The sequence below is a fragment of the Oratosquilla oratoria genome, chromosome 10 (assembly GCF_046742065.1).
Source record: "Oratosquilla oratoria isolate Oo_2021 chromosome 10, ASM4674206v1, whole genome shotgun sequence".
Taxonomy (NCBI): Eukaryota; Metazoa; Arthropoda; class Malacostraca; order Stomatopoda; family Squillidae; genus Oratosquilla; species Oratosquilla oratoria.
This window is the reverse complement of record NC_134786.1, coordinates 72819675-72844632: the sequence shown is the minus strand read 5'-3', so window position 1 is coordinate 72844632 and position 24958 is coordinate 72819675. Positions and strand designations below refer to the sequence as shown.

Genomic DNA, 24958 nt, shown 5'->3' with positions numbered 1-24958 from the left:
CCTTTGACAATATAGGATGTATTTCATCAGGTCCCATCACCTTATTCACATCAAGGTGTTTCAAAAGATAATTTTACATTCTGAGATGTTGACATCATTTATCATTCCATTATATCCTATAATGAATGTGTTGGTCTTTTCTCTCAAAAATTCCTTGGAGTGCCTGATTAAATTCATTGGCATTCTCCTTATCCATAGCTCATTTTGCCATTTGTTTTTTTTGTTTTTTGTTTTGTTTTTAACTTGGAACACCTTTGCTTTCAGGTCTGTGTTACTCCTGACAAAACTCCAGAAGTGCTTTGATTTAGACTTAATGTCTTCACACAATCTTTTGAAAGTCCCATTTAGCATTTTCACTGCTGCTGTGGTTTATTTCTGTCTCTTCTATACAATGCTGCACATAGGTTTGTTTTCCTTGTTTTAAGTCTTTTCCAAACCCTTTCCTTCATGTCCAAACAGATACTTTGTCATCCACTTTGGTTTGGGTTTCACTATTTTGTTTGGGTGTCACTGTTTTGACTAGAGGCTTTGGTACATATTGTTCTATCAACTTGCAAATTTGAAAGTACTTAGCACATTTCATTGGCTGACTTATTGGCAAATTTCTCATGCCAGTTGACTCCAGATAATTTCTTCTTTATTTCTGGGTAGTACAGTACAGTACAGTACAGGATCAATGGTATTATTTTCACAGAGGTTCATCATATGCCTTGTCATTTTTTATGTTCTAGATTAACTCAACTTATTAATTACACCAACTTTTCTCAAATGAAAATCTTCTGTAAATGTATGGTTTTCATGATATGAATTTTCTTTGACAGTGTAATGTAATGCAATGTATGTGCCCTTGGTTATCCACAGAAACAATAATAGTGGAGGGAAGAGAAAGACAAGTATCATATAGTATTTTAGAAATTAGTTACTTACTGTGGCAGGAAAGGGTATTTGCTCCCCCACCCCACCGTTGCAAAACACAGCTAAATAAATCACTAACACTAGCAATAATGGTGTTATTTCTACTAAAATGCACATTTTTGTACTAACAGAGTAGATGGGTAAAGAAGAAAAGAAAATAGTGTGTGATTTGCAACTGAAATCAATATGAGATTCACATGAATCACACTATAGAACATAGATTTCTGATACTTTTTATCAGAGGGGTGTGGTGGACCTCTGCAGATATTTTACCAAGGGAGTAACACAGCCCAGCAGCAGCCTAGGCAGCTGAACAGCCCCATTCAGGATCTGCTCAGCTCACCCCATGTGGGAAAGGGGGTGGGATAGTGATGCAAGAAAAAAATAATAATAATAATAGCCACAAGTTAAAAAAAAAAAAAAAAAAAAAAAAAAAAAAATATATATATATATATATATATATATATATATATATATATATATATATATATATATATATATTTAGCATCCAAATTTCTTCAGATATTAAATATCAAGTATATGAAAACAGGTGTAAGTACAGTACTTGATTCGTCCCTCCACATGTGCATATCTACCTTATCCAAAGAGACATCAGACACAGTATAAGAATAAACAAGTAATTGACTTTTTTTAGTCAGGACTCAGATGCTGCAACAAGTGTAGATACTGTATATGGGCCAATATGTCTACCTTACAAAATTTACTCTTAGTATAATCTTCAAAGATTAAACACCCCAAATTTCCTTGTCATGAATAGTTAAACATACACATAAAATAGGATATACAATAAGGTATGCACAAATTAATCATGGTCTGTGGGCCTGGAAAAGGCGAGAAGAGTGTGCAAGGATAGGAGCAAATGGAGCCTTCTCTCATGACCATCCCCTGGAGTGGGGGAAGTTCCTAGGAACATGCATCAGACTCAGACATTGTAGATATAGTTCAGGCTCTGAACTTCTGACTCCATCAATCCAAGTCCTGAGGTTCCTGCTGTTCCTCTTCAGGCACCTCTATATCAGATGGGGAAATCTGGGGCTGGCTGCCGGGGCTGGGCGGTTCATCAATTGAGCCCTCAGAATATTCTGTTTCTGAATCATCCGACTCAAGCTGGAAAGTAGGGATGTTGCTCGAAGCAGTAGAATCCCTGCTGGTTGATGGCTATGGTTGTAGTAGTGGTGGATAAGTGGCAGGAGCTGGAAAAAAAAAAAAAAAAAAAAAATCTATAAAAAACATGTTTTTTTATAAAAGAAAAAGCACGTTTATTTGTTTATTTTTATTTATTTTATTTTTTATTCTATTTATTTATTTATTTTTTTTTTTTTGAGTTGCATCTATAGGGTGGGAGAAGTGCCCCAAACATACCCTCCCAAAGCCTAGCCTGGCTTGAGAGCTGTCCTCAGCATGGTCACCCATGACATGGCATGAATAATAATAAGAATACAATCAGTCCTCAATTTAATGGACCCCAATTTAGTGGATTTCATGGCAATGGACAAAATCTAGTGAATTTAAGTAAATTTCTGAGTTTCTTGGCTATATGATCATGGTATATTAAGGACCCATCTTCTCATTCCTTGGTAAGTAAATGTGTGGAAATTATTACACCTAGGTCTCTTATTCAGCACTTGCCAACTGCCACTTGTGTGGCCATTTGGGCCGAGGACATAAACCCACTTCAGGAATTGGCCCCCCAGGACATAATAAAACACCACCAATTCCCAAAGTGGGTTAATGTATATTTATTGGACCAGTTCATCCTTTTTTGTGTGTGTGTGTGTGTGTATTTACCTAGTTGTATTTTACGGGAAGGGGAGCTATGCTCGTGGTGTCCCGTCTTCATATCTCATTTTATCTCAACTGTTTTTAAATTCATGTATTGTTTTTGCACACACCACTTTCTCATCTAACTTGTTACAAATTTCTATTACTCTGTGGGGAAAGCTGTTCTTTTTCAGATCTTCTATAACTGTCTTTCTTGATTTTCTTTCCATGTCCTCTTGTATTTCTATCATCCCATATTAGATAATCTCTATCAATAGTTTCTATGCCTTTCATGATTCTATAAATAGTTATCAAATCTCTCTCTCTTCTTTGCTCTAATGTCTGTAGTTCAAGTTTTGTTAGTCTCTCTTCATATGATAGTTTTGAGAGAGTTGGTGCCAATTTTGTAATTGTTCTTTGTATTCTTTCAAGTTTTGTTGTACATTTTTTTTGTACTTGGTGACCACATCATTGCTGCATATTCCAATCTTGGTCTTATCTAAGTGATTAGTATTTTCTTCACCATTTCTTCATCCAGGTATGTAAATGCCACTTCGATTGTTCTTATCAAATTATAAGTTTCTCCAAAAATCTTGTTTATATATTTCTCAGGTGACATATTATTCATAATAATGACTCCCAGGTCCTTCTCATTTTCTACTTTTTTTATTCCTTCTTCTCCCAATTTATATGATCCTTCTATTCTTTTTTTGCATTTTCCAAATTCCATTATACTACACTTTTTGGTATTGAACTCCATCTCCCACTTCCTACTCCATTCCCATACTTTATTGAGATCACTCTGAAGTGACTCAGTCTTCTTCCGTGTTCACTTTTTTTAACAGTTTTGCGTCATCTGCAAAGAAGCTCATGTGACTTTCAATTTCTTTATCTGTATCATTAATATATATAGCAAACATTATTGGGGCCAAAACTGTTCCTTGGGGAACACCGCTTATTACTTCATCCCAGTTAGAGTGTTTGTCTCTTATCATTACTCTCATTTTTCTTTCTTGCAAAAAGTCTTCCATCCATTTAAGCAGTTTGCCCTGTATTCCTCCTTCAGTTTCTAATTTCTTAACCCCTTCCATACGGTGCCGCATACATAGGCATCATGAGGAGCAAGTGGATACGCAAGGCTGCCATATCGGCGTCTTGATTATATTTATTGTAGTTGCCCCTCCATCATGACATACTCTCTAAACTGTCTGTAATCACATTTTGTATGGTTATCAAAATTCACGGGTGAAAGAGAGAACGATCGATATAAGCGGTGACTATATTCTATGATGCAAGTATTATTACGACACGTCGTACGGCTGGCATCGGCTGCTGCCCGGAAGATTTAAGGCCCGTACTGAAGAGGTTAACATTGTTTCTTGTCTGATTCTCATTCAATGTGAAAATTTTGTCACTTTTGATGTTGTCAATTCCCTTTAAAATCATAAAGACCTGTATTAAGTCACCTCTGAGTCTACGCTTTTTTAGGGAAAACAGATTCATGTGTTTTAGTCGATTTTTGTATGATTTATTTTTGATATTTGGAATCAGTTTTGTGGCTCACTGTTGTACTTTTTCCAGTCTGTCAATGTCTTTAATGAGATTCGGTGACCAGAATCTTATTTGCTTTCTCAGAGGCTGAAATACACTGCTTGGATGATTTGAGGTCGTTACTGATAATTATGCCGAGATCTTTTTCACTATCCACTTTTGTTAACGAATTTCCAAATAACTTGTAATCGTACTTACTGTTATATTTACCTATGTGCATTATCTTGCATTTACTTGTGTTAAATTTCATTAGCCACTTCAGACCATTGCTGTAATTGATCTAAATCTTCTTGAATATCTAATTGGTTTGAGTGATCATTTGCCACTCCGCACAGTTTTGTATCATCAGCAAATTTGGAAACAGTAGATTTTAGTCCATGGTCTATCATTTATATATACCATGAATAGAAGTGGCCCAAGAACGGAACCCTGAGGAACTCCACTTGTAACATTTTTCCATCTAGAAGTTTGTCCATTTAAAACAACTCTCTGTTTTCGACCATTCAACCAATTACTAGTCCAACCTAATAGGCTACCACTTATTCCGTGTAAAGCTAATTTAGTAAGTAGTCTTTCGTGTGGGACGGTATCAAAAGCTTTTGCAAAGTCTAGATATATTAAATCTATATTGTTTCTTTTGTCATAATTCGAGATAACTGTATTGTAGAATTCGAGTATGTTAGTCACGCAAGAACGTTTCCGTCTGAAACCATGCCTCCTTGAGGAACACACGTGCAACACCAGTATCAGCCAGCAATTACTAACTTGCACCTCGGCCAGCCATGTGATGATGAACACTGGATTCATTGAGGAATGCATACCCTCTGTCTTCATGAGTCACCAGCGTCAGAATGTTTTGGCTCCAACTTCCCATGCATTACACTTGACCTCATGCCATTTAGGAGCACAGGTCATGACCTGCCCATGTATATAAAGGCTAGACAAACGCTGAAGATGCAGACTGCCTCAGAGCATTATATGTGAGCTTGGCTTGCTGCTCCTTGCTTTCCCACTGTCTCCCCCCTCTCTTGCAAGCAGACCAAGTTGGGACATGACTTGAAATTCACAGTTGTCACCTCCTTCACTGTCTCATCTCCTCCCCCTTTTCTCGCCCTTAGTGAGTCCTATCATAACATTGGCACCTAACATTCATAGCTCAAGAAAACCAACTCTCTCTCCATCAGAGTTTGCCTCAACCAGCCTAATATTGGCTGCCCAACATGGGGTAAGACTATCAGCCTAATAATGATCAAAGATGATAAAAGTATACAAAGGTAAGAAAGCCATAAACAATATAAAGATCAATACTCCAACAGTAATAGTGGCCTTCATTCAACCACAACTACCAGAGTACCTGAATGTAGGTAATTTAAGATGCATAGTAGTGCTGGGCAAATACCGTTAATTTCAATACCAGAATTACCGGTAAACAACAATGCTGTTACCGGAATTACCGGTAAAAGACTCGTGAGGTAGTAGTGACGTCCCAAGTTCAAGTCGCCTTTATGACTTAAATCTAAACAAATTTCATCCTACTATGGTGTGTAGTCACAACTCAAGTTTTGTAACATCATCACTTAACTCAAGTTTTGTAACATCGTCACTATAAAAATCCTGCGCTCCGAGTCGTTACTCCAACTCTCGTGGGCGGGGAGTAGGGAGGGGGTGCGTGTAAGGTCACAGCATTACCCATAGATCAGTCATACGAGCTCTGAGCTCTCTTCTGAGAGAATAGTTGTCGATCACGAGCCCAGCACGTGATCCAAAGACCAAGGTGAATACTCAAGGATATATTAGATTTCATTGTCAGCATATATTTTTTATTTTTTTTATTTCCTCAATTATTTTTTCATACAAATTAGTTCATATTTTTATTTAGAAACAGAAGCATATTTACATTTTCATCACTTAAGCAATTTCGTCTGTCTGAAATCAACTCACCTGCTCGCGAAAACACTCATTCAGATGGCACAGATGTGGCTGGAATGCAAAGGTAATGTTTTGCTTTTTCCTGCAATAAAGGGAAGGACTGTGAATGATTTTTCCACCAGCGTAGAGGATCTTCGTGTTGGGCAATAATGCCTTCCTCTAGGTAGCTCCTCATGTCCACATTTGGTCCAACACATGCTGGTTGTACTGCCTTCAGACACTCTTTCACTATCTCATCATGTTCTTCCCACAAGTCGAGCTGTCTTTCTGGTTGTGTTGGTCTCTGATGTTGAGCTGCTTGTGTTGCTGGAGCTGGCACAGGCTCCTGGGAATCACTTCGTGCACGCACTGAGTTTACAAGCTTTTCCTGCACCTCATTTATGTTCCCTTTATCAATGAAATGAAGTTTCTTAAACCTTGGGTCTAACAATGTTCCCACTGCAAGAATAAATCCTCTCTCAAGTCCTGAAAATTTCCTATCTAATCGCGCTCGCACCTCCAGACCCAAAGGAAAAGTTTCATAGAGCTCTCTTCTATGTGCGTCCTTCTTTGAAAACATGCAACTTCGAAGGTCTTTGATCAGTGGAATGACTTTTGACAGGCAAGTAATTTTTTCTGCCGAAAGTTCTTTAGTCACCACATCAAAAGGTTGAAGGACACAGATGGCTTTGCTGAGACATTCTAACTCATCACCAGAGAGGCACTGTTATTTCTACCTAACCTAACGCACAAAGTTGATGTCACTGCTTCGTGTTGCTCCTGGAACCTTTCAAACATATAAAATGTTGAGTTCCATCTTGTCTCCACATCCATTATCAGTTTTTTTCTCTCACTTCCTTGTTGTACCTGCTGGGCACATAACTTGTCTGAAGCTTTAAACTATGGTGAAAGAATGACACAATCGCTTTCACCTTTTCTTGTACTTTCTTCACATCATTAGTGTTCTTCAGAGCATTTTGAACCACAAGATTCAGAGAGTGGGCGAAACATGGAATGTGAATTACATTCATGTCTTTCACTGCTTTCACTATGTTGGGAGCATTATCTGTCACGATGCAACACACTTTTTCTAGCAAGTCCCACTCCTCACATATTTCTTTGAGTGCACCTCCTATGTTTTCTGATGTGTGGTCAACCATTAGTCTTTTTGTAGCCAGGAGCTTAGATTTTAGTTCCCATTCAGAAGATATAAAATGAGCAGTCACACTTAGAAATGATTTAGTTTGCCTTGAGGTCCAAAGATCGGAAGTGAGAGCAACATAACTTGCCCCCTCCAACTCTTCTCGCACCTGCTATTTTTGTTTTTCGTAAAGAGAAGGAAATTGTGTTCGCCTGAGCTCCCTCCTACTTGGAAGCACATAACGAGGATCAATCACCTTGACAAACTCCTGAAAACCTTTATTTTCTACCAAGGATAGAGGTTGCATATCACTCATTATCATTTTCAGTAGATGTGAATCAATGTTTTTTTTTCTTTTCTGACCCATCTGGATATGCCTGCCTTCTGATGATAACATATTCCAGCGTTTGTTGTCATGATAATTTACGTGGCGCCGCTGATATGACCCTGCAGGATGGTCCAGGCTGTGATGGTCCAGGCTGCAATGGTCCTGGTTGTGATGGTCCAGGCTGTGATGGTCCTGGTTGTGATGGTCCAGACAGTGATGGTGATGCAGATTCAGCGGACTGTGACTATGCAAGCGGTGGTGGCGAGTTAGGTGTCTCTATGTTTGTCAGATCAAGGTACTCGGTACGATGTCTTGTTCTTTAATGCCCAAATAGTCCCAATGTACTTCCTGTAAAGGTAAAAGTACCTTTGCATATGGTACATGTAACTATGTTTGATCCTGTCTGCTCCATGTATGTCCATACCGGACTTGTTCTCTTTCGTTTGGAGTACATCGTAGAGACAGAGAGAACACTGCAACAAAGAAAAAAAAACATTGTAAGGAATCATTTACTAAGTAGGCTATAATTATATTGACCATCGAATTAATTCTCGTTAATAAAATACAGAGAGTATCTACTATTACTTGAGTTTTAAGAAAAGACATACATCACAATATTTAATGTATCTCTTATCAGAGTTGGGCAAGCGCTCGAAAAGATTTGATCCACTCTCAATGAAGCACACGTTCACTTAATTCATCCCAATTAAGGCTCGCAAATATTAGTTACTTGAGACTACGTGAATAATAATTACATGCGTATCACTATCAAAATATGATTTTTGAATAACACGTTACCTTGCATCGTAGAGGCCACTTCAATGGGCACAGTGTTAATCCACCAGAATCTTTGATCGTCTCTGCCCGCTTATTCTTGTCTCTGCTTTCCGTGAGTCTGTTGTGGTATACTGTATTCCCTGCCCCAACCCATAGCTTATATATATATCCTTGTCAGTCATCACTCGTGCGAGACTGATAAGTGTATTTGTGAACTTGTTTGTGTGATTAACTCCAATACAAGTACAGTACAAATAGATTGCAACATGCAGATGGTGTCTTTCATGAGCAACTGGATACATTTATTTATGTAAATATGCATATATTAATAAACATTAAATATAAAGTTAAATATGAAGATCTGGTAAGTGTGGAAACAGTGTCTCTCCAATCTCCCCATTCTGTGAGCTTTCATGTCCATTCTACAAACTTTACAACGTGCCTTATTTCCATCCTCTTTCACTTCTGCTAACCATTTTTTAAACAGGGGATCCTTTAACCAGGCAGACTGAAATGTTTTTGAGTAGTTTGACCACCTCTTCATTTCTAGATCACATAGGCTGACTAATTGAATATGTACATTTCGCACTGAACCTCTGCGGGCCGAGATGCGAGCAAGACGATCTAGCATGTTGAATACGTTCCTGTTAATTTTCATATTCGAATACGTACATTTCATACTGTGCATCTGTGGGCCGAGAAGGGAGCAGGACGATCTAGCACGTTGAATACGTTTCTGTTAATTTTCATCCTGCATAGGGCCGTCAGTACTGTCACTCAGTACCACCAAGCCGAAACGTGCTTACCGCTCTCTTGAGTGTTATGGTATAGCTTATTGGTTAACGGAGCCTTAACGGTAGCAGAATTTTTGCCAGTAAGCTACTGTCAAGGTTGTTACCGATGAAACCCGTAACTACCGGTAGCTGCCCACCACTACCGTCAGTACCGTCACTCAGTACCACCAAGCCGAGACGTGCTTACCGTTCTCAGAGTGTTATGGGATAGCTTATCGGTTAACGGAGCCTTAACGGTAGCAGATTTTTTGCCGGTAAGCTACCGTCAAGGTTGTTACCGATAAAACCCGTAACTACCGGTAGCTGCCCACCACTACCGTCAGTACCACCAAGCCGAGACGTGCTTACCGCTCCCCGAGTGTTATGGTATAGCTTATCGGTTAACGGAACCTTAACGGTAGCAGAATTTTTGCCGGTAAGCTACCGTCAAGGTTGTTACCAATAAAGCCGGTAACTTTACCGGTAGCTGCCCACCACTAATGCATAGTATAGAATATTATCCATACCCATATAGCTGCTTCAATTGGCAGCATTTTGGACACATATATACATATGCCAAAGGCTTTTTCCACCTTACAAGGGAGGTAGCCAAAAAACAAAGGTATAAAAACCATTCCTACCCATTCCATCCCTAATACACTCCACTCCCCTCCACCCTCTACCCTCCCTCTTATCTTGGCACCTCCTGGATGATGGGTCATCCCTGCATCTTGTCCACTGCCCTGGGTAAGAAGCAGTGTTGCAAGACACATCACATCCACAGCAAGGCCGCTTCATTAAATTGGTGACCCCCCCTCTCCGTCCCCTCATACAGAAAAGAAGACAGTAATGCTACTGCTTAGAAGGTGTATGTGTATATTACTCAGCCCCCACACTTGGTATATAATGCTCAACCCTAGTCAAATGTATAAAAGGAACCAAGATTACCCCGTATCATCCTCAAAATGTACAGTATACCAAATTTGCTATCACACACCTTTTGTTGAACTAGTCTTGTTTTCATTTCTTCCTTCCACTAATGTTGTTCACATGTTTGTCCACTCCCAGGTTGTAAATGTAAAGAAAAAATTCCCATTTCATTATAACTAGAGATATTCATGAATTCTTCCCAGTCTTCCTCTTCAAAGAATTTCTTTAACTTTGAGAAGTCTGCCTTCCCAAAATTGAGTGTGCCTTGCCTATGTGATTCATTGCTTGGCTCTATTTCCTCTTCTGTGAGCTGAAGTTCAGTTGTTCCATGGTCAGTTTTTCCTATGGAACAAAGGTAGTTCAGAGAGCTAATAATGTGTTGCTCTTTGGGTAGTAGTAGGTCTAATCTTGTGGGAGTGTCCTCTCTTACCCAAGTAAATTTCTTTACCCATTGGGTCATTGTGTACTCCATTGCTATATGCAACCGGGTATTTCTCCAAGAATCTGCCATGCCAGTTGTATCTTACTCCTCCCAGATAACCTTACAGCAGTTAAAATCTCCAATAATGTTGATCCCATTCACATCCTCCATAAAGAGATAATCCTTAGTGAAGATGAAGGGGTCACCCACAGAACTCACAACAGAAGCAAGTTGACTGATCCTGCCAAGGGCTATTTGGAATAGGAAGGATGGCTGCATAGGGGCTTGGTCAGAGAAACTGTGGGGAATGGCCTTGGTATGTATTCACCTAGTGCAGGATAACAGCTGTGCTTGAATGGTTTCATCTTTGCATTCCCATTGGTCAGTTCTTACCTTAAATTATCCTGTCCTGTTATGTGATTACTATTTCTTCATCCAAAGTATAACATGAATCAGTGATTGTGTATGATTTTTTTTTCTTAGTGTCCTTCATATCTGATTATTTTTACTTTATTTTTTACTTTTGTTTATGTTATTCATTTCTGCTTATTATTTATTATTCATTTATTAATTTTCATTTTATTTATCTAATATTATTATATATTCTTTATTTATTTATTTATTTATTATTATTTTTTTTTCCATCCTATGGCCTGTGAATGAAGTGATTCAAAACCTGGCATATGCCTCCTATTGATGATTAATGATGACATTTTACATTTTGAGAACATGTGATTTGATTACATTTCATCATGTTGAGAAATCTAACATTCTTTTTATTCTATGGATTACAGGAGACCTGATTCAGATGGTCCATATCATCTGGTATGTGTAGGTGGTCAAGAATCAAGTCCACAGAAATTAGATTTCTCCCTACTGAAGAAAATTATCTGAAAGAAGCCAGGAAAGGTTAATGAAGAAGACAGTTGATAGAGATGGGTTAATCATGATGGGTTTGAATCCTCAGAAGTCAGAAGAGAGAGAGCCAGTATCAGAGCCAACTTGAACAAGTTAGGTAGACCCAGCATTGCCAAACAATATAACATCAGACTTGATAACTGGCAGGCTTTCATCAGTGCATATTTTCCTGGTTGAACTTACTGTAGTATACAGTATTGGAATATGTGTGTGTGTGTCTGTATTAACCTAATTATAGGAAACAGGAAAAGAACAACATTCATAGGGTGTCTCTTACTTTCCAATTATGTCTAGCTTCAAATTCATGTGTGTATGTATTTACCTAATTTTAGTATACAGGAAAGGAGCAATGCTCATTTGGTCCCATTTCCTACTATAAGTATGTATGTGTATGCATGCATGCATTTATGTGTTTGTATGTTTCTCTAATTGTAACATACAGAAAAAGTTACATTTATGGTGTTCTGTTTCTATTTCTCAGTTATACCTTGACTTAAATTTACTTTGTATGTGTGTGTGTGTGTGTGTTTATTTATCTAATTGTATTTACCTAATTGCAGTATACAGAAAGGGAGCAATCAATGAAATGGATGGAGGACTTTTTGGATGGAAGAAAAATGAGGGTAGTGCTTAGAGAGAAAAGTTCTACTTGGGAAGAGGTGATTAGTAGAGTTCCACAAGGATCAGTATTGGCTCCAATAATGTTTGCTATTTATGTGAATGACATGGATGAGGGTGTGGAATGTTACATGAGCTTCTTTGCAGGTGATGCAAAAATGTAAAAAAAAAAAGTGAGTACTGAAATGGGCTGTGACTCACTGCTGAGAGACCTGAACAAGGTTTGGGAATAGAGTCAGAAGTGGGAAGTGGGCTTCATTAAGATTGCAGCATAATGGTATTTGGAAAAAAAAGTAAAAAAAGGTATCAGGACAATACAAAGTTGGTGCAAAGGAAGTAAAGAGGAATCTGGAAAAGACCTGGGAGTAATCATCACAAAGGATATGTACTCTGACAAACATATAAACAAAATTGTTGGCAAAACTATAACTTGTTAAGATCAATAAAAGTGGCTTTTACTTGGATGAAGAAATGGTAAAGAAAATACTAGTCACACTAATAAGGCAAAAATTGGAGTACACAGCAACACTGGTCACCCAGTACTAAAAAAATATAAGGAAAATTGAGATAATCCAGAGAGCAACTATGAAGATGACTCCAAAACTGTCATATGAAGACAGATTGTCAAAACTAAAATTACTGACTGGAACAGAAAAGAAAGAGGTGACTTGTTGACTATCTACAGAATTATGAAAGGTATAGAAGTCCTGGATAGAGAAGACTTACTAAATTGGGATAAGAGAAACATAAGAGGACATGGAAGGAAGCTCAAAAAGGACAGTTATAGAAGAGACCTGAAAAAGAACAGTTTTCCCCACAGAGTAGTGGATGTATGGAACACACTAGACAAAACAATAGTGTGTGAAAAAACCATACACAAATTTAAGGATAAATTAGACAGGATGAGATACAGAGATGGGACGCCATGAGCATAGTTCCCCTTCCTGTAAGTTCTCTAATTTTCTAACATACCTAGACTCAAATTCATGTACAGTTCCAATTTAATCTATATCTGATTTCCAGTTATAGTGTGTGTGTGTGTGTGTGTGTCTTGTACACTCTCACATCTCAAAATTGGCTGTCCTGAAGTCTGGTAATAGAATGTTATTTGTATCATTTAATTCTTCCCAATTAATATTAAATCTTATTTCTTGATTATCACTGGAGCCTAGACTATCTCCCACTTTTATGTTAGTCGTCAGGTGCTCTTTATTAGCTAGAAGTGTCCAGAGTATTTTCTCCCCTCATAGAATTGGAAATCATTTGTTTTAGGAAATTATTGTGCACCACATCTAAGAAACTTAGCACTTCCCGATCTACTAAGATTTCCTAGTCAATGTTTCCATAATTAAAATCTCCCATGATCACATTTTTGTACTGGGATGCCCTGCAGATTTCATGATTCAGGGGATCAGTCTGTACTATCCTCTTCCTTAATTGAATTGTTGGTAATGCAGTGTATTGTATTTTTAACAAAAAGTGCTACTCCTTCCCCACTGCTGCCAACCCTGTCCTTGTGAAAAAAAAATTATATTCTTTCTCAATTTCCAGAAGGAAATGCCTATCAGCCATATTGATTCAGGATTCAGTAATAGCTATAATATCAAGTTTCTCTATACATGCTTTACCTTGCAGCAAATAAATTTTATTTATTATGCTTCTGTTTGTATTGTAGACTTTTAGTTTATCCTCCCTCCACCTGATTAGGTGGTTCTTTTCACAGCCCCTTTCTGAGTTGTTTCTATTGCCTAAACTATATTCTGATACTCCCACCCCCCAGACTCCCATGTAATCTATCAGAAAAAACCCTGCAGGATGCCTACTTTTCGTTCAAGGGCTTCAGCAATGAGCTAAAATCTTTTTGGTGACAAGTGCATTCCATTCCATTCATCTCTCCAAATTAACATATGAACAAAGATTGTCCAAATTGGAATTACCAACTCTGGAACAAAGAAGAGAAAGAGTAGGTCTGCTGACAATTTATAGAATCATGAAATGAATGGAAATCCTAGATAGGAATGATTTATTGAAATGGGACAATGGATAAACGAGAGGACACGAAAAGAAACTCAAAAAGGATAACTATAGAAGAGATCTGAAAAAAATAGCTTCCCACATAGAGTACTGGATACCTGGAATAATTTAGATAGAGAAACAGTGTGTGCAAACACCATTCAAGATTTTAAGAAAAAACTTGGTGCTGAAAGATACAAAGACAGGTCACCACAAGCATAGCTCCCTGTATAATACATCTTCATTTCTTCCTCTTGTAGACCCACAAGAACTTGAAAAGATTTTCTGCATTCAAGCAGCCCTAGTGAGGACTTTTTACTATCTTCCATCTCCTTTTCCATCCCTGCTCTCCTCTTCACCTCATTTCTCACTTTAACCTTGTAATCCCTATCATACTTCAGAGACAGTTTATCTTATAATATATTTAAACTCTTCCTCTCTTATGTTCTATGTCTTTGCCCCATACAGTGCTGCTGGCACAATCACCCCTTCATATAATCTTCTCTTAGCATCCATTCCCAAATGTCTATTTCTCATTACACTTTTTAATCCCTCAACGCACTTGGTGTTTTCAGTATACAATCTACCTTGCATTTCCACTCCTCCCTTTCTCGCTACATGCGACCCCAAGTACCTAAAGCTATCCACTTCCTCCAGACTCTCTCCTTTAATGCTCACTTCCAATTTACTGCCATCCTCTCCCCTTGTACATCTCATCACCTTACATTATTCACATTTACCTTCAACTTCCTTTTCTCGCACACCTTCCCAAACTGTGTCAGTAACTTTCTTCATCCCCCCTCTGATCCTGCCACAAGTGCAGTGTTGTCAGCAAACAACAACTGTCTTACCTCCCACTTTTCTCCATTTTCTTTAACCACCTCAAATCCCTGACCCATTAGCCTTGCATTTATCTCCTGCACCACCCCTATGTACATATTGAACACTCATGGCAACATGACACACCCCTGGTGAAGTCCTATCTCTACCTCAAACCACTTGCTACCTCCATTTCCTATTCTGATACAGGCTTTACTACTCTCATAAAAACTTGATTGGCCTTAACAGCTTTTCTCCGATCCCATATATCTGCAAAACCTCCCACAGTGCCTTCCTGTCTACCCAGTTATAATCCTTTTCCAAATACATAAAGGCCTAAAAAACATCCTTACCCTCTACTAAAACCTTCTCACATATCTGTCTTACCACAAAAATCTGATCCATGGATTTCCTATCTTTCCTAAACCCACTCTGTTCCTCACCAATTACTCCCTCTGTTTCTCTCCTAATCCTTTCAATCAAAACCCACCCATAAGCATTATCAACTATACTTAACAAACTGATCCTTCTAAAACTACTACACTCACATTTGTTCCCTTTTCCCTTGTAAAGCAGAACTATACTGGCACTCCTCCAGTCCTCCGGCAAATTAAAGACCACATGTCTAAAGGATGTGAAGAAGTATAGTTTTCCATATAGATGCATAGATACTTGGAATAGCTTAGAAAATTATGTAATCCAAGTTGGAGCAATAGATGAATTCATATCTAGCTATGATAATAGGAAATCAAGGATATAGACTGAGTTGGATCTGTACATGAATTTGAGGCTGGGTAAGATGGATTAGAGAATAGGAAACAGGACCCATTGAGCATTGCTTCTTTACTGTACAATATACAGTACTATAGTTAGGTAAATACAGTTACCTAAGTAAATAAGCAAGATTGAGAGCATCTGGTCTGCCAACATTGAAATATATAAGATAAAGAGGTGATATAATTATAGTGACACAAGAGATCTCTTGATTGGAGATAGGAGAGCTTTAAGAGGTCATGAGAACAAATTAAAAAATATTACATGTCTAAAGTCTGTGAAGAAATACAGTTTTCCATATAGATGCATAAATATGTGGAATAGCTTAGGTGATATAGCCCATGCTTAAACCAAGTTGGAACTATACATGAAGTTGAAGCTAAGTATGATAAGTTGGAGATTAGGAGATGGGACCCCATGAGCATTACTCCTTTCCTGTATACTACAACAAGGTAAAAACAATTAGATAAATACACTGGCATGTTTGCACTCAGGGCACCATCCAACTTCGAAGCAGTACCAACACAAAATAGGCCTAGCCACAGATTCAAACTGTACCAGTGCAACCATCACACACAGGACATAGAACACCTCATACTACAATGCTCCACACTAACAATCCCTAGACAACAATACAACACATCTTCCTTGAGTGATTTATGGGCCTACCCAGAGGCCATTACTGGTTATCTGAAGGAGTTTCTGCATTGGAGACCAGGGGCAATGGATTAATTGATTGATACCCTTTTCATTTGTTATTGTTGCTGTTTTTGTCATTTACAGTATATTATTTCTAGAGGCACTGACAGAACTATAACTTTAGAAGTGTTTATATCTTGCTATGGTAAGGAACCATTTTTTTTTAAGCTTTATGATTTTACAAGTAAGACTTAATATTCTGCATTTAGTGTGTAGGTTGTGTTTCTTTATGAATATTCTGTATTCAGTTAAGTGCGCACATGTGGTGAGTTGTGGTGATAATGTGCATACAGATGGGGTGAATCTGGTTAAGAGGTGTGAAGAAAGTACCACAATTGTCCTAGCCAAGATTACCACTAATATAACTCCATGTTCAAAGAATGAAAAATGTAATCATATACTATAGCACTGTTTTGTAGATAATATAAGACCATGGATGTTCACCCTGGGGATTTCAACTGTGATCACTCATGTATTAAGTGAGCACTACCCCAAAGCCTCCCTGAGCTCAGGAGTGGAGCCTTGTTAAATAAAAGCACTTATCATTATTCAAAATAGAACTTTGAAGTGCATCAACACTTTTCAATGGGTTGAGATAGTTTTAGATTTTCAAGTATGGAAGGTTGCCTACAGAAGACAAATATTGTTTAGTAAAAGAATATAACATGGAAAACATGTATAACAGTATATGTGTTTATACAATGTTGGTTTCCCTGACTTAGGTATACCCTGAAGTTGAATTGATTTGCCTTATACAGAATGAAGTTCAGATAGATTATATTAATCTTTTCACTGAAGATTTTCCCTTATTGAATAAAAGTATATGGTGGCATTAATGTGTCTGGTGGTAACCAGAATAAAAACATATAGAATGTACATTGCAGTAGTTAGTTCTCCTCATCTCAATAAAATCGTGGCAGGAACTAGTACAAAACATGCAAAACACAAACATCAGTGAAAAGATTAACCATATCTATTTGAGGGCTGTTCCTCAGTTGAATATTGGTATTTCTCAAAATTGCATGAAGGATATGTTCCTAAAATAATAATTTATTTCAAACATGAGCAAAGAAGATACGAGTTACCTTGGCAAGAATGACCAGCTGGGTCCAAAATTTGAAAGATACCCAATTGTGCTATTTTAGATAAAATATGCAAATAAAAAATAATGTTTTCTTAATTGTGTTATTTAAAAAAGCGCAATACAAACTTTTGCAATTTGAAAAATACCTGTACAATCAGACCTTGTCCAACACAACTTCACTGTCCATGAAATTTCACATTTACACAAATAGGTAAAATATCCCAGCATGTGCTGAACACAACCATGATTCTTGATAGCACAATTGAATAGCCTACTGGGTCTTGTTGTGCACCAGTGTCTGGAGAGGGTTTGGGAACCTAACTTATTTTTTCTCATAATACCTGTTATTTGCCAACACAAATTTCATCCTGCACGATGGGCTAAGTAATGTAACACTCGTGTTGGGTGAGGTCTGATTGTATATAGATTGACCCTTTCGTTTGTGAGAATATGGACTGCACAGTGCTTTACATCTTGCAAACCAGAGAATGGGAGAAAATGTGATATGGTCAAATATCCCTCCTTTCTTGCAACTTGCATCCCCATATTGCCTCATCTGGGGATGAATTTTACAGTGAATTGCCATGGACATGTGCACCAATTATTATTATTATTATGTATATGGTTGTATATGGATGATGTTGTGACTGCATGAGGAGGAATGGGTGGGGGGGTGGGGGGTGGGGTAGTATGTGTGAGTAAATTTTGACGCAGCCCGAAGGGATTTCTCCCCGTCCTCTCCTTATATGCAAAGGGGGACGGAGAGGGGGGGTCGCCGATTAAATGAAGCGGCCTTGCTGTGGATGTACTGTGTCTTGCGACACTGCTTCTGACCCAGGGCGGTGGGCAGGGTGCAGGGATGACCCGTCATCCAGGAGGTGCTCAGATGAGAGGAAGGGTGGGAGGGGTGTGGAGTGTATTTAGGGATGAAATGGGTGGGAGTGTTTTTATGCCTTTCCCTTTTTGGCTACCTCCCTTGAAAGGGGGAAAAAGCCTTGGTATATGTATGTATGTATGTATGTATACTGTGGTTGTGTGGGTTCAACTATTCATTGATATGTTTTATATATATATATATATATATATAAATAGAAAGGAAAAACAGGGTGGGGGAGTATTATTTTTGACTAAGAAAGACTTGATGTGACCAAGATAACAGAAGGAAAAAACAATGTGGAGTCAATTATGATAAAAGTTGAAAACTGACATGAAAAGTAGAAAATTTGTAGTAATGTAAATGCCCCCCAAAACACAGTCTTGGACAGAAAGTGATCATAACAAACTGTTGGAAGAGACAAAATAACTAATTTACTGAAAGAAAGAGGAAATATTGTAATTATGGGAGATTTTAATTCAAAAGAAATATGTTGGGAAGAAATGACAATGAAGAGTGGAGAAGACCTGGGGGGAAGCATACTATTTGATATGACCATTGAATACACAATGACTCTGTGGGTAAAGGAAAATACCAGATACAGAAACATTGAGGAACCATCGAGACTAGATTTAATACTTACATCAGAGCCTGAAATTGTTGACAGAATTTATTACAATTCTCCAGTAAGGAAGAGTGATCGTGTAGTAATTGAATTTCAGAATGCAAATTGGGGTAACATCCTAAATGAAGAAACAAAGATGGAAGAGAAATGGAATATACTAAAAGAAATTTACAATGAGGGAGTGAACAAATATGTACCAAAACAGAAGCAAGAAAGGGTATACATAAAAAGCTGGTACAACAAAAAACGTAGTGAGGCTAAGGATAAGACAGACAAAGCTTGGAAAATAGATAAAAAAAAAAAAACAAGTGGCAAACATATATCAAACTAAGAAATGATTATGTAAAAATATACATACATACATATACCAAGGCTTTTTCCCCCTTACAAGGGGGGTAGCCAAAAAGAAAAAGGCATAAAATCATTCCCACCCATTCCATCCCTAAATACACTCCACACCCCTCCACCCTCCCTCTTATCTTAGCACCTCCTGGATGACAGGTCATCCCTGCACCTTGTCCACTGCCCTGGGTCAGAAGCAGTGTCCCAAGACACAGCACATCCACAGCAAGGCCGCTTCATTAAATCGGCGACCCCCCCTCTCCGTCCCCCCATTGCATAAAATGACAGGACGGGGAGAAATCCCTTCGGGCTGCATCAAATTTTGCTCACACATACTACCTCACCCCCCATCCACCCGCCCATTCCACCTCATGCAATCACAACATCATCCATATACAACCATTCTCCATTCACCCCTGTCTTCTGTCCTCTCCCGTCCTTCCTCAACAGACATTCCCCTCTTCCCCAAAGCCCCCTTCACCCCATCCATCCACCTCATCCTAGGACGTCCCCTCATGTTCACACCCCCCCTCATCTGCCTTCCACACTTCTTTTACTAGTCTTTCTTCACTCATTCTTTCCATGTGTCCAAACCATCCTAATACTCTTTCATCAACCCTATCTCCCAGCTCCTTTTCCACCCCTGTTCTCCTGCTCACCTCCTCATTTCTCACTCTATCTAGCCTGTAGCACTGTAAAAATATGCAGAGACAAAAAGAGAAACCATGAAAGAGATATAATAGGAAATGCAAGGAACAACCTAAACTATTTTCCAGGTATGTAAATGGTAAACTAAAAAACAAACAAGAAATAGAAAGACTGTGCCAAGGGAATTACGAGTATAAAGAAGTAGAATTGACTGAAATTATGAACAATCATTTCAAATCAGTATTCACAATTGAAAGTTCACAAAACTGTGAGGAAATAGGGAGATAGAGATACCCCCCAATGAAGGAAATAACCCTGACACAGAAGGGAATCAAGAGACCAAATAAAAAACCTTGATGTCAGAAAATCACACAGTCCGAATGGAATTGCAAATTCGATATTGAAAGAATACATAGAGGAGTTGATGGGCAAAATATACAAGATAATTAAACACTCACTCAAAGAAGAAAAGGTACCACAGGACTGGAAAAATGCAAATATTGTACCATTATATTAAGGAGGGAACAAGGAAAATCCAACCAACTACAGACCGGTCTCCCCTCCAAGCACAATAGCAAAAATATGTTAAAAAGTTATCTAAAGTAGATGGGTTAAACATCTGGAAGAAAAAAATATACTGAATCCAAATCAATTTGGATTTAGACAAGGAAGATCATGTACATCAAACGTGATCTGCTTCTATTCAAGACTAATAGAAATAATACAAAAGAGGGATGGATGGATGGGTGGATTGTGCTTTTCTAGATCTACAAAAAGCATTTGATAAAGTAGCACACAAAAACTAATAAGAAAAATAGAATCAATAGGTGGTATCAAAGGAAAATTATTGGAATGGATGGAAGACTTCTTGACTGGGAGGAAAATGAGGGTAGTAATTAGAGACAAATACTCGACCTGGGAAGATATGATAAGTGGTGTCCTGCAAAGTTCGATATTGGCTCCAATCATGTTTGCCATATATATAAATGACATGAATGAAGGAGTGGAATGTTGTATGAACTTCTTCACAGATGATGCAAAAATACTAAAGAAAGTAAGTACAAAAGAAGATTGTGAGTCATTACAGATGGATGTAGGCAAAATCTGGAAATGGAGTCAAAAGTGGGAAGTGAACTTTAATATCAAGAAGTGTAGTATAATGGAGTTTGGAAAAAATAAAGGTAGATTATCGAGAAATTACAAAATTGGTGAAGAAGTAAAAAAGTGAACTTGGAAAAGGACCTTGGAGTGATAATCAGCAAAGACATGTCACCAGACAAACATATCAATAAAATATTCAGAGAAACCTTCAACTCATTAAGGTCAATGAAAGTGGCATTTGACTATTTGGATGAGGAAATGATTTAAAAAATATTAGCTACACTAATAAGACCAAAATTGGAGTATGCTGCAGCACTATGGACACCCAGTATTAAAAAGAATATAAAGAAATTAGAGTACAAAGAGCAACAACAAAGATGGCACCAACACTCTCCAAATTAACATACGAACAAAGATTGTCCAAATTGGAACTACCAACTCTGGAACAAAGAAGAGAAAGAGGAAATCTACTGACTATTTATAGAATCATGAAAGGAATGGAAATCCTAGATAGAGATGATTTATTAAAATGGGACAATGGAAAAATGAGGACATGAAAAGGAACTCAAAAAGGATAATTATAGAAGAGAACTGAAAAAGAATAGCTTCCCACACAGAGTAGTGGATACCTGGAATAAATTAGATAAGGAAACAGTGTGTGAAAACACTATTCAAGATTTTAAGAAAAAATTTGATGCTGAAAGATACAAAGATGTGTCACCATAAGCATAGCTCCCTTCCTGTATAATACAACTAGTTAGATATACATATATATATATGGTTGTGGCCATTATCATTGTTTGCTATAGATGGGTAGATTCAACTGTTCAGTAACATATAGATTCTTGGTGCCGGCAGTGATACCTGATTGAAAAAAAAAGTGAAAAATAAAAATGGAAATGATAAAAAGCAAAAAGATAAGAATGGAAATATGATTTATGATGCCTCCATATTCTTGAATTTGTCTGTCCAAGGGTCATACAATAACATCCATTGGCTGAGACTGATCTTTAGTTGCACCCTACACCCATTTAACATACTGTGGTTCCACAATTCACATTTTTTTATGGTAAATTCATATATTGAGGGATGCATTCATAAAGAAGGAAGGGGGAGAATATTTCTGGGAGGACCTTACATTGCAAAAGATTTGCATTGTGTGACATCACATATACTGGGGGCAACCTGTACTACATGTAGTTAATCACAGGTGAGAAATGTAGTAACACATTTGTAAATCACAACTAACACCACAGTCGGACGAAAGAGCAAGTTTTTTCAAACACCCTTCCACTAAGTCAAAGAAAGAAAGACAAAATCCCCTAGTCATCCCCTTCTCAGAGTCCATCAGTCAATTGTCCAAGTTTCTTCCCAAAGAGAAAGTAAATTTAATTCATAACTACCCTAATACCATTAATAAAAAAGTTGTTAATGTTCACCAGAGGTTGAAGGAAGAACATATCCCAGGTGTTTACTCCCTTCCATGTAAAGATTGTAACCTTTCATACATTGGCCAGACGGTGAGAGACCTACCGACAAGATTAAATGAACACAAAAGGCCGATTAGATATGGCCAAATAAATTCAGCAGTGTTTCAACGCGTTAATAAATTTAATCACCGGATGGACTGGGAGAAATCTGATCTCATTTATAAATCAGGGTGTGGGTTCAGAAGAAAAATGGTGGAATCAACATTAATTGATTATCTGCCCACGATGAATATTTCCAAGGGTCAATGGACCCCAGACATCATTTTATGACTATTCATCACCAAAAATATTGTCAACAAGCTTCCTCCCCCTCCCCCTGACCCGACCTCGGGTCAGCCTCAGGTCAACTAGGGTTGGGGCAGTGATGTTCTTTATTTTCTCATGTTCCCTTTCTTTTGTAAGAGGTTGCTACTTAAGATAGCCTCCTCCATGCCACTTTGTACTACTGAAGAGGATTGCAGGTAGCAATCGAAATATATAGTTCCGCTTACATAACTTTTTCTTTCGTCCGACTGTGGTGTTAGTTGTGACATGTAGTTAAGTTTACCATTATTAAATGTTGCTTTGCTGAACTGATTTAATTTCTTGAAATAAAGATGCTATACTTTATCTGATGTTTCTGAAAAATTATATTCCTTATCAGTGCTGCTCCTCCTGAATCAAATGACATTATTAGGCAATGTGAGTGAAAAGCATATTAAAATATACATACATACACCAAGATCTTTTTCCCTCTTACAAGGGAGGTAGCCAAAGTCAAAAGGCATAATTCCTCTCCCATCCACCACCCCTCCCTCTCATCTTGGCTCCTGGATGACTGGTCATCCCTGCATCTTGCCCATTGCCCTGGGTCAGAAACAGTGCAGCACGACACAGCACATCTACAGCAAGGCCACTTCATTTAATTGGTAATTACCCCTCTCCATCCCCTTATACAGAAACATTGAAGATAGGAAGAAATCCCTTTGGGCTGCATAAAAATATCACACTTGGACATAACCACTTCATAACCCCCCTATCCTCCACCCACTCCCTTACATGCATCACAATATCATCCATACACAGCCATTTTCCACTCGCACATCTTCTGCTTTCTTCCCTCAACAGACATCCCCCTCTTGCTCAATGCCCCTTTCACCCCATCCATCCATCTCAACCTTGGTTGCCCCCCTCATGTTCAATTGACCCACTTCTGCCTTCTATATTTATTTTACTAATCTTTCTTCACTTATTCTTTCCATGTGTCCTATCCATCCCAATGCTCTTTCATCAACCCTGTCTCCTATCTCCTTTTCCACCCCTGCTCTCCTCCTCACCTGGTCTCTTACTCTATCCAACCTTGTAATCCCTACCATACTTCTGAGACATTTCATCTCAAGCACATTTAAACTCTTCCTCTCTTATGTTCCATGTCTCTGCCCCATACAGTGCTGTCAGCACAATCACCCCTTCATACAATCTCTTCATAGCACCATTTCCAAATAATGTCTATTTCTCATTACCCTTTTTAATCTTCCAAGGCACTTACTTGCTCCTCTCAATCTACAATCTACCTCCACTCCTTCCCTTCCCACCACATGTGACCCCAAGTACCTAAAGCTATCCACTTCCAGCCTCTCTCCTTTAAAACTCTCTTCCAAATTACTGCCATCCTCTCACCTTGTACATCTCACCACCTTTTACCCACAATTATCTTCAACTTTTTCCTCTCACACACCTTCCCAAGCTGTCACTAACTTCCTTAATCCCCCCTCTGATCCTGCCACAAGCAGTGTCATCAGCAAACAAAAACTGGCTTACCTCCCACTTTTCTCCATTTTCTTTAATTATCTCCAATCCCCTGCCAATTACCCTTGCATTTACCTCCTGCACCACGCCATCCATGTAGCCTACACATTGAACAGCCATGGCGACATGACACATCACTGGCATAGTCCCACCTCTACCTCAAACCACTCACTCTCTCCATTTCTGATTCAAACACTGGCTCTAGTACTCTCATAAGAACTCATGACTGCCCTTAACAGCTTTCCTCCAATTCTATATACAGATTGACCTCTCATTAACGGACTAAAAGGGGGGTAACGATGTCCGTTGATGTGAATAATCCGTTGATTTGGAGTGGTTTTTGTGTGAGTGTGTATTGGGGGGAGATGACCAAAAACACCGAAAACACAGCTAATAAATGTCCAAATGTCCACACCGATCACGATCTTGTTAACTAGTAAACAAAACAAAGTGCGCGCCATCAGCCACTCGGCGGACAAACGCTGAACTAATGGACGCATTCTCCCTATCCGCGCAATTTAGACTGTCGGACCGGAACAGCGGATTTTGTCTGTTGCATCCAATATCCAGTAATGCGGTGTCTGTTAATGAGAGGTCAATCTGTATCTGCAAAACCTCCTGTAGTCTCTGTCCACCCTG

The 24958-nt window shown here is 38.4% G+C and overlaps 2 protein-coding genes across 4 annotated transcripts in view; one reads left to right on the top strand and one right to left on the bottom strand.

Annotated features, from left to right (window-relative positions):
- LOC143029296 (uncharacterized) overlaps positions 1–23140 on the top strand; it is a 31373-nt gene extending 8233 nt beyond the window's left edge. The window contains exons 2-3 of one of the 3 annotated variants that reach the window (XR_012966813.1): positions 10739–10842; positions 11321–23140. The gene's annotated coding sequence lies outside the window, so the exon portion shown is untranslated. Of the gene's footprint in view, positions 1–7750; positions 7921–10738; positions 10843–11320 lie in introns of all 3 variants that reach the window. The other 2 variants (XR_012966812.1, XM_076192036.1) reach the window with 2 other exon arrangements.
- On the bottom strand, positions 6206–7316 carry LOC143028969 (uncharacterized). The gene is made up of 2 exons (XM_076191319.1): positions 7011–7316; positions 6206–6724 (listed from the first exon to the last, which is right to left on the bottom strand). The coding sequence occupies exons 1-2, from the start codon at positions 7314–7316 to the stop codon at positions 6206–6208; spliced, it is 825 nt and encodes a 274-aa protein (XP_076047434.1).
- Positions 23141–24958: the final 1818 nt, after the last annotated feature.

Excerpts from the sequence above, each read along its gene's own strand:
- LOC143028969 (XM_076191319.1), bottom strand. The coding sequence starts at position 7,316 with ATGGTTGACCACACATCAGAAAACATAGGAGGTGCACTCAAAGAAATA. Across the intron at positions 6,725-7,010 it reads CCAGCAGGTACAACAAGGAA|AAGGACGCACATAGAAGAGA; the intron begins GTGAGAGAAAAA and ends ATGTTTTCAAAG.